Source organism: Trachurus japonicus, chromosome 8 (assembly GCF_045865225.1).
Source record: "Trachurus japonicus isolate A0001 chromosome 8, Traja_1.0".
NCBI lineage: Eukaryota > Metazoa > Chordata > Actinopteri > Carangiformes > Carangidae > Trachurus > Trachurus japonicus.
This window is the reverse complement of record NC_140914.1, coordinates 28740122-28751150: the sequence shown is the minus strand read 5'-3', so window position 1 is coordinate 28751150 and position 11029 is coordinate 28740122. Positions and strand designations below refer to the sequence as shown.

Genomic DNA, 11029 nt, shown 5'->3' with positions numbered 1-11029 from the left:
ATTTCAGCCTGGGGAGCACCTCATAGCCTACATGTATCTAATATGAGGAACATCTTTTGTATGAATGCATCATAAGAACCCACACAGAATGAACCTACAGGTTTTAACATAGGTTTGAATATGTGACATACATAAAATTGGCCGTTTTCATACACGTACATGCTCATATATATGGTGCATATGCACAGATAGACTGCATATAGGTTTCATATATGCGCATATATCCTATATATCCTCATGCGGATATATGTGCATATATGAAACCTATAAGCAGTCTATCTGTGCATATAAATTAGCATGTGTATATATGAAAATGGCCAATTTTATGTATGTCACATATATTCAAACCTATATTAAAACCTATAGGTTCTTTCCATGTGGGAATAAGAATAAGAATGACTTATTTTGAAAAATTAATTTGTTTGGCAGCTCATCTACCATATTTCATTGTATTGTGGCATTGTGCGCCCCATAAATGTGAGAAAGGCAGAATATTAAAAAGACACTCCCTCACCACCACCCACCATGACCTTAATATTAAATTAAGAATTATAACCTCGGTGTCATTGTGGAGCATTACAAAGCTGTGTAAAGGCAGTGGCCTATACCAGTACCATAAAAAAACAAAAACTCACAGACATACATAAGTAACATGAAAATGTCAATGTACTACAAACATAACACAGAAGTGTCACACTATGACACCTGTAGACACCTTTGGTATTTGTGTAAAATATGTTTTATTCACAAATATCACAAAGCACAGATGCTGACAGTGTTCTCAGATCACATTAAAACATATCAGTAGTTCCACGCACATGCACATGGTTTCATAACAGATGTATTTTTTTGGGATATCTTCCATCTGGATATATCTGTTTCAGTTCAGTGCTGCAAAGTAAAAGTGCAAACATGTTAGAACAATTGATGCCTCACAGTTGAATTGACAGATAAAATTACATAATACTGTTCTGTGGGAGCTGCCATTAGTGCCGAACATTTACCCAGTTCTTCCTCAGAATGTAATCAGCATGAATGAGCTGTTGTAGCTGCTTTTGACCATCACAGGTCACAGGTCTGGAGTGAAATTAGTCACCAGCACATTTCTCCAATGAACCTATTCTGTTTATCCTTTTTCCCTAGTGATAATCAGGGCCGTTGCTAGGAATTCTGGGCCCCTGAAAGAATACTAAAGTGGGCCCCTGCCCCCTGACTTTTCCCCTTCTTTCTTAGACTACGGATGTATTATCATTTTTTATTTACTTAGTTTTGATGCTAATGCAGCATTACTATGGGTATTAGTCAGGGTCTTATGCAGAATAGTTCAGTCATACAAAGATTAGACTACTGGGTTTTTTTTTGTGGGCCCCACTGGGCTCTGGGCCCCTAGAATTATCATCACCTTTCTCCCCTATACAACGGCCCTGGTGATAATGTCATAGTCTGTTACAGTTCTGCCAATTAGAATTGCATTGTCATATTCAGAATATTATCTGGGAATGTTCTGATAGGTATGGCTAACCCATATGGGCTTTCAAACAGGAGATCGCAGATTCAACTCTTGATGAGGATTATCATTTACTGCATGTATGTTCCCACAAAATGCCAGAAATTTTTCTTATTATATATATTATTATATTATTATATATTATTTGTGTTCATAATTTCAGTGTGTGGGATGAGTCCAAAACATTTTGTGTAGAAATCTACAGCAGCTACTGGTCTACATCAATGACTGAGGTTTGCTCAGTTGTCACACAGCTATGTTAGAACTATACTATGCTTATTTCAAATGACTAACATGGAATCTTACTAAATCACAGCTTCACGTCTGTATTGTTGGACATAGCTACCTTAAAATCCCAGATCACCATGGTTCCATCCAGGCCCACACTACTGTACTGCTCCACCTTGGCTCTCTCGCCTGATACAACACACATCTGCCTGCAGGACACATCATAACAACACACAATGCATTTACATTATTAGAGCAGATTATTACTCGTTATAAAATGTCTGTGCTCTGTGCTCAAAGTTGATTAATACATGTAAATACACTTTTAGTTCTGTTTCACTGTGCATTGTATTTATAAATCAGTAACTGCACTATGTATACTTTAATGTTTTCAAACTTGTTTTTTGAAAAAGATATACAAATAGAGATTTATGTCAGAAATGTCAACAGGAATCTGTTAACAAGTTGGGTAAATAAGTAGTATGACAAGAGTCATGGTAAAAAGTATTTTTCAGTAATGGTTGTGGCTATAAACCAAACTGCAATACACACAATACCGGACATAAATACCTCATCGTAGGCAAAAACCGTAAACTAATAGGAACCAGTATGAGGGTGGTGTGTCGGGCCCACAGGTTTGGAATGAGCTGAGTGACAGGCTCAAAACATCACAATGGATCTCCTTGTTTAAACGCCATCTAAAGGAACAATTGCTGAACTCATATAAATGTACATTCTGGGATTACAAATTGTATGTTAAGTGTATGTTGTGTTATATGTAGTATGTTAAATATATGTAAGTGTCAAGTGCATGTGTATACATTGTGTGTTAAATGTTAAGTATATGTTTACATGTCAAATCTATGTCAAATGGCTCTTAGATAGCTTCCTCAGGAGACCTATGTTCTATCAAATTAATTATGATTTTGTATGTGTGAATAAAGCACTACTACTACTAAAAAAAACCCAACATGGTGATACTGTTGGATCCCAGTGCACACCTAGGGTTCCCTCTAGATACAGTGGGAGTTTTATACCTTTTCTTAAGAATTGACAGGAATGACTGAAACAGAGAGTGAGAGATGTGGGATGATCAGGAAAGGAGGCTTTGCAGTTCATGGTGGGTAACTTAACAGCTGGTTCATTGTATTTCATTGTGTATACCGTAAGTACATGCTATTGTACTATTCAGAAACCCAAACTGAAAACCACTTTGGTGGATCCTATAATAATCTTACGTGATGCTGTTCTGGTGAAGGGTGCCCAGCTCGTTGCTGTCGTCGTCAGTGGCCTTCTTGTCCAGGTTGCGGAAATGTTGCATGGCTGACATGCTGCTTTTAGCCGCCTGCTTGGGGATGTCCAGCTTTTTCACAATCTCCAGGGCACCAGGACCCTGATAGGTGAACTGGTATGGGCAACAGTCATGACCCTGACATTGACACAAGACATTAAGAATGTTAATGTTCAAGTTTATTATGACATCTGACCGTGTTCATATGGTGTTGGATACGGGGTAGATAGTTGTATGAGCCATTTCTCTGTGTGTGTGTGTGTGTGTGTGTGTGTGTCTGTATGGGGCCAGTAGGTGTCCTCAGTGCACTGGGTTACATAGGTGGGAACTATTGTTCCGGGGTCAGGTGTTGCTAGTTGGAGGAGCTATTGTCAGACATGCTTTTATATTATGAGCCAGGTAGACCCCTTAGGTCATCAGCAGCAGGCCTTCTGACTGTTCCCAGGGTCAGCACGAAAACTGGTGAGGCTGCCTTCAGTTACTATGCCCCAAGATTATGGAACTGCCTCCCCTTGCACATCAGATGCGCCCCAACATTATTATCTTTTAAGAAAGATCTAAAAACATTACTTTTTAGCTGTGCCTAGTCTGGTATTATGTTTTTTATTGTTTTATTGTTTTTTTTCACTCTTATTTAATTATGTATTTATTATTTTTTATTGTTATAATTGTGTTTTATTGTTTTAACTGTGTTTTTATTTTATTTATTTTTTATTAATCTTAATTTTTGTTGTTTTTATTGTTGTAGAATGCTCTGTAAAGCACATTGTGCTTCCACATATAATGAAATGTGCTATATAAATAAAGGTTGCTTGCATACAGTTTTCGACTGCGCCGCTCTGCCACGCTACGGCAGGCGAGTCGTATTGGTGAGTGGTGCATTATGGACCTTTGTTCACACTAGTGTGACAGTTCACGGGTCCTGTCACTATGCCTCCAGTTGATCATGTGCCCTGGCTACTTGGCCAAGGGGATGTCCCTTTGGCCAAGTGGTTAGCGTGCATGACTCTTATCCTGGAGTCTGGGGTTCGAAGCCCGCCCGGGCCCTTTTCACCTTGCCACACTAGTAACAGATGTAGCACATCGTTATGGTGAGGAAAATAAAGAATCATTACAAAAGTTACCAATCCTGAAGTCGTCTGTCTTCTTCACTTGACACATACGAACATGCGGTGGCTGGCAAGCGGGTCGATCTAAACCGCTCTATGCAGCCCCTCAGTGGCTTTAAGCTTTAGGCTTAGCCTCTACAATAGTGTGGAGCGAAAAACAAATGGAAATCTGGTTGATGCTCTAAGATGCCAAAACAGCAGATTTGTTGATATTAATCAAAATACAAATTCTGATTATTACAGCTTTAAATTAGGGACATGAATACTAGAAGTGTAGTGGGTGATCTGGTCACCTCAGTTCCGCTGAGGATACGCTCACACAGACAGGTCAAACACATCCCACACATACATACATACATACAAACAAACATAGAACAGACAATAGTTACCGCAGCAACAATCTCAGTGGGGCTGACATAGAGGACACTCAGCAGCGGCAGATACTCAGTGGTCAGCTGGGTGACTCTGAGCAGACAGAGAGAGGATAAACTGTAATGTCACCAGACACTCGTGATACAAGAAGATACAGGGACAGTGTAATTTTCTACCTCATCTCCATTCTGGTTCAATATTAATACTGCAGTACTCACTCTTTCTTCTGGGTAGCATCCACCACAGTGATGCTGCTGTTGTGGGCCACCCACGCCAGATGGTCTCCACTGGGAGAGAAGCAGACACTGTGCACCCAGCCTCCACAGTCCTTATGCTCCAGCATCACCTCACCAAAAGGCATCTTAGCCCCCCAGGCCGTGGGTCCAGGCTTGTCTTCGATGTCCTTAATGTAGGCTGAGAAAATCCTGAGAAGCAAGGAAATGTGATTGAAGACTTTGTGGCGTTAGGTTGCTGTTTGGACTGATAAATTGACATTGTCAAAGTCGATATAATGCAGACAAAGCATGCTAAGTTTCACTTCCTGACAATGTTACTGTATAGAACAGAGTTTTTCAACCTTGGGGTCGGGACCCCACGTGAGGTCGCCTGCAATTCAAATGGGGTCACCTGAAATGTCTAGGAATTGATAAAGAAATTAGTACTGATGAAAGAATTCTAATATTCTAAGTATACTAATTCTTATTCTTTTTAAATGTATGATTAAAAACACCACACACAATCTTAAACAACACTTTCTCAAATATAAATCGAGTTCAAATAAAATGCAGCATATAAAAATATCTGAGCTGATGCATGATGACGGGCGCGATCACATGGGTTGCCAGAAATTTGTGATGTCAAAATGGGGTCACGAGTCAAAAAAGGTTGGGAACCACTGTTATAGAACAATGGTGCACCCAACTTCCAGAAGACGTTTTGCTCAATAATAATAGAAAGGGACAGGTGCAAAAAAAAAAAAAACAACTTAGCCCTGGACTAACTTTATCTAAATTATTTGTATATCATGCAAATATTTCTCTCTGACTCTGTGTGGAGAGAATGAACACTCCGGTCTGCTTTTCCTCTTCAACATCACAGTCATGGTCGGGGTCTTACCTGCAGTGGAGGTCTGCCGACCCAGCTGCCAGTAGGATGTTGTTAGGATGCCAGGCCAGACACATGACCGTGGAACGAATAGGCTTCTTGATGTGTTTACTCAGCCACCTGGTAGGAAGGGAAAGAGGTCAAACCCTGCATTTGAATGTGCTAAACAGAAACCTGTGTATGAAGTAAAGAAATAAAATGGTGTGGAATGGTGATTCATGACATTATGCAGATGAGACACAATGCTCAATGTTTGTCCATATTACACCGCTCCAAGATGAGTTATTATCAATTATGTTATTATGTTATTGTTTTTCTAACCAGTCATTCTCCTTCTCAAAGTAGCAGACAGAGATGAGACGAGCACCGCTGCCCAGGGCGAACTTGTTTTCCAGAGGCGACCACTTCACACATGTGGCTGCACGGTTGATGCGCACCAGGACCAGGGTGGGTTTCCACACGCCGTCCTTCAGAGTCCACACGTAGGCATTGCGGTCAGAGGCACATGTCACGATGCGGTTGGACTCGGGGGCCCAGTCGATGCCTGTTAACAGAATGAGGCTGCATCAGAGGAGAAATGGCCAGACTGCCAATGTAACAGAGGGTCTGGGTGCACTCACTCATCCATAAAGGACGTGCAAACCCAACTGCCAAGTGGTCATTGACCTCTTGGCATGATGGTTTGCATCGTCACCTAGGGTTCGAATCCCACCTGGGGCAGTCTGCAGAGGGCCAGATTAACATCGGCTACACCAACAAGTACTGTATTAGCTTTGATTCGAAATGCTATATTTTACTTAAGAAATCACAACAATGTACTGAATTGTGGATATTTATATTAGTGGTCAATTTTTTTTATTTACCTTTACTAATTTATGAATTAACTAGGTTTTTGCCTTGTGATTGCAATACCCCTGTATCCCTGTACATTTCTTCATATACACATTTAACTTCTGGCTAGAGGGTAGAGGTCATATAATTTTGGCCTTGAGAATGCAATATCTCCAGAAACGGCTGGTTTAGATGTGGATGACACAGGCAGCATTTGACTGTTTTCCAAAAGGTGACTGAATTACCGTGATGATCCATAGCTTTCTGAAATATAAACCAGTCTGCTGGTTTAGCAGTGTCTTTGGTGTCAGAGGACTTCAGTAGATCCACTGAGAACCAGGGGGTAGAGTGACTTCTTACTCTAAAGTTCTTGTAATGGGCATGCTTGTCAGTGATGAAATAGGATCTGTTGTAGCTTTTCCAGCTAATTTGGTTCGCGTGACATGTCTTTCTATTACTTTATTTTATATTTGTTGAGTCACCGTTTTCATCCAACAAAATCCATCTCCCCCTGTACCTTTAGGGGAGTCAGATTCTGATGGGGGCTATTGCAGCCGTGTGGCATTGGATAGACCTGAGATCCACAGGTGGGTTGTCTCAGGGGACTCCCAGGTAATTAGGTTTGGGGAGAAGAGCTGCATGGTGAGGTCTGTGTAAACGCACTTAACTTGATACCTACAGAGTAATTTAGGTCAAAACCAGGTTGTGAGAACTAGCTGCAGCTTCTATGAAAAAAACAAAGCAGGACTTCTCGCTGTCTTTTTGGGTTTTTACTGACGAAAAAGACTATCACAGTACATTAAAACGACGATCAACAGAACATAAACAATCTCTCTTCTTCCAACGTTTTCCAACTGACCCTTTCTTCTTCTACGGTTCAAACTTTGACCTCCTCTCAACTGACATGTAAACAAACAAAGCCCCCCTTGTGGTCTAAATGTCTAATGAAATCATGTATGGAAGTAACTTTACTTTTACTCTGTATTTTAATATTATCTGTCTAATATATTTAAGCTATCTGAATGTAAATCATTACATCATCATCATTGCTTAAAAGTGGTGTAAAATCCAAATTAAAATGGGCCCCCAGTCAGTGTATTCACCATATTTATACTACTGATGACTTTGATAGCAACAAATTTAGCACAAACATTGATATGGACTGAGATGTTTGGTTGTCACAGGTCAAAGGTCACTGTCAGTGTGACCTCACAGACACTTTTAACCATAACTCCAAGACTTCTCATTGTAATTATAACAAATATTCATAGAAATGGTTGATGTTTAATTTGACTGTATAAACAGGTTTGTACCAGACTGTGGATGGAGGAGGGATACAGCCTAAGGTGTAGCCGTATACTCTATTGTCTTGGTTATAGAATATTGTTTTGTCTAGATGATGAAGGTTTAAGGACTGATTGCTCCCTTTACCAAGAAAATTTGTTTCAATTGATTGTTGTGTTATTGTAAATGCTGGCTGATGTAAGTGGCAGTACCTGTTATCCGTCCACTGTGTTCTGTCAGCTCATGGATCTTGGTCCAGCCTTTGCCTTTTTTTTCATAGATATTCACCACGTTGTTGTTAGGGCTCACTGCAATCTCTGTGAAGTCATAGAAATAGATCGATACAGAACACGACATTGTCACTGAGTCTCCAAATTCAAATGGTTCTGAGAAACATGCTGTTTAGGAATAAAAATGCAGGGATCACAAAATAATTTGGACAATATTGCCACCAGGTATTATGTATGTGTCCAAGGTTATTTTTTGGAAAATACATAGGAGAGATCATTTGGGAAACATGAAAGTTCCCTCTGTTCATTTTCATAGTAATCTCTTCTTGCCTTCCCACTCACCTCCCCGTGCTCATGAGCTCTCCTCCTCCTCATTCCCTCACTAGTTTCCTTTATAAATATTGGTCTACTTGCAGACAACGATGCAAACCGTTGTGCCAAGAGGTCAATGACCACTTGGCAGTTGGGTTTGTGCGTGCTTTATGGGTGAGTGAGTGCACCCGGACCCTCCGTTACATATACAGTACTATCCCAGTGTCTAGTGCATATGTCTTGTTCCAGTCCGTGCCTGTACATGCCTATTTTTGTCTGCCATCTTTTTGACTGCTTAGAGCTTAGCTAGAACTCTTAGATGTCTTTGGAATTTCTTTGGAACCTCTGCCTGTCTGCTTGTTTGTCTAGTATATTGCTCCTGCCTTCTCTAGCCTACACTACCTGTAAGATAAAGATGAACCAGTTCATCATGGTCTTTGAGTCATGGATTCCGAGTCCTGTGTGTTCTCAGCTATGACATGAACTTGTGGACAGAGACTTGACACAAGAAAAACAGGAAAATTCTAGGATCTGAATTTGCAACATCTCTGTCTCTTTGCATGTGTTTCCTTAAAGGGATAGTTCACCCAAAATTCAAATTTCACTCATTATCTACTCACCCTCATGTCAACTAAGAGCTGTGAGAATTTTCAGAGTCCTCCGTTCCTTCTCTGAGTTACGGGGGGGTCCGCGCAGCAGTATTTGTCCATATAATGGTTGTCAATGGATACCAATTTTCTTCGTCCAAAAAGATACACCAAAAAACATCCAAATTCCTCCATGCTGCTCGTCTGTAATGTCCCTCTTGTATTGAAGCCCCGACATGAGAAATTGTTACGAAAAAAATTGAATAAGTCTATATTTTAAGCTTGTTTGTAGCGGAAGCTCCCAGTGTCTCGGTTCACTGCTCTTCCTGTGTCAGTGCAAATCTCGCGTGATTTGCACTGACCGGTGGAACAATTTCTCATGTCAGGGCTTCAATACAAGAGGGACATTACAGACGAGCAGTATGGAGGTATTTGGATGTTTTTTGGTGTGTCTTTTTGGACGAAGAAAGTTGGTATCCATTGACAACCATTATATGGACAAATACTGCTGCGCGGACCCCCCCGTAACTCAGAGAAGGCACGGAGGACTCTGAAAATTCTCACAGCTCTTAGTCGACATGAGGGTGAGTAGATAATGAGTGAAATTTGAATTTTGGGTGAACTATCCCTTTAAGTGTCAGTGCATTGAATGTGCTTCAATGAGTGAAGCACTACATTTTCCAGGGGGTTGATGCAGTGTCAGATACCCAGACAGCATTAGACATTGTGCATTCCAAGTGCAGTCAGATGCATGTAGTAAAGCCTTTTGAGTCCATTTCCTGTATTGATAATCAGATTGTCTGTGGTTCTCCAGACAACATTAGTGCAGCATGAGGGTGGGGAGCTCAGTATGTTTGTCTGTTTCACTCACGGGTTCTGTCTTTGTTCCAGGCGTGGCAGGAGAGTGGCTCCAGGCCAAAGCTGTAGAGTGACATGTCTGAACAGAGGCAGGCGGGAGGGGCTGCTGGAATGTGGCTGCTGTCCCAGCTGGTCTACAGATGTGCTGCTACAGGTCCCAGGGTGAGATTAGAGACAGGGAGACACTTATTTGAGAAACATGATATTATAAGAACTGCTTGGTAATTTCACATTATATGCAAAGTTTGTCAGCAACATTGTTAACTGTGTCAATAATGAGTGTGAGATATCTGCACTTTTATCAGGGGTGGTGCACAATGTGCAAACATGCTTTCACTGTTACATATTCTTCTGCTCTCTAACAATAAACCTGCAGGATCACATGTACCTTTTGATTTTTGAACACAGATTATTATCATAAAGCAACAGTTTCACACCTAAATATATCCTCACTCAGTCTAGTACATGGACATACATAAATTACATTATTTTTGGTGGTATATTTGTTTTGACCCTGCCTCATTAGACAGACAGAGAACCAATGAGAAACAACATCCATTAGATTAGTGAACAGATTAGGCTCAGATTGAAAGTACAAACCAGTTTCATCAGCAACTACAACATTGTATTTAAACTTATTGAAACTGACTTTATGTAATTAAAAAAAGTGAGATTAGAGAGCAGGATTTACCTTTTCTTGTGTGTGTAATCTGTGTAATCAGGCTGAAGTGGTGAAAGGATTGTATTCGTGGACTCTGGCCAGTCGACACGAATGGAGCTGTGCAGTCTGACTTGGTGAAGGAAGTGACTGTGGTATTATTGAAGGGAGTGAGAGAAAGGTGGGTGTGTCTTCTAATAGCTCTTGCAAGGCCGAGCGAGCACCTAGCAGAAGAAGTTGTTGTGATAGAGCCCTCCAGTCACATTTACACTACTCAGCTCATCCACAATCCCTGAAGCCTCACTGATTTAGAACCAACTGTGACAGGTGTTTTGCAACAATGAAGTATTCAGTATTTAAATAAATACTAGTAACACTGTCATGTTATCAAATCAAGAAAAGCCCAAGCTTACAATAACCACAATGCAATACAATTAAAACAAATAGCACAGAGTATGCAAATGAAAACCATATCAATCACATACACATATCAGTATAGTATATACACACAACTAAGCTGTAAAAAGAGAAGTTATTTTTTACTGCTTTTAAAATCGGCCACTGATGTGGCATCTCTTACTAACCCCATGTCCCTATACTGAGAGGTATGTATCTTCATATGTGTGACCAATAGAAGAATTCACCCTATTTTATATTA

General features: G+C 40.5%; 1 protein-coding gene across 1 annotated transcript; it reads right to left on the bottom strand.

The window, feature by feature from the left end:
* Positions 1–701: 701 nt before the first annotated feature.
* Positions 702–10502, bottom strand: LOC146983508 (actin-related protein 2/3 complex subunit 1A-A). Its single transcript, XM_085785113.1, has 10 exons — positions 10405–10502; positions 9727–9861; positions 7939–8043; positions 5933–6155; positions 5624–5731; positions 4726–4932; positions 4525–4600; positions 2974–3164; positions 1854–1944; positions 702–891 (listed from the first exon to the last, which is right to left on the bottom strand). Exons 2-10 carry the CDS (start codon positions 9788–9790, stop codon positions 886–888), a joined length of 1071 nt encoding a protein of 356 aa, XP_085641239.1. The 5' UTR covers positions 9791–9861; positions 10405–10502; the 3' UTR covers positions 702–885.
* Positions 10503–11029: the final 527 nt, after the last annotated feature.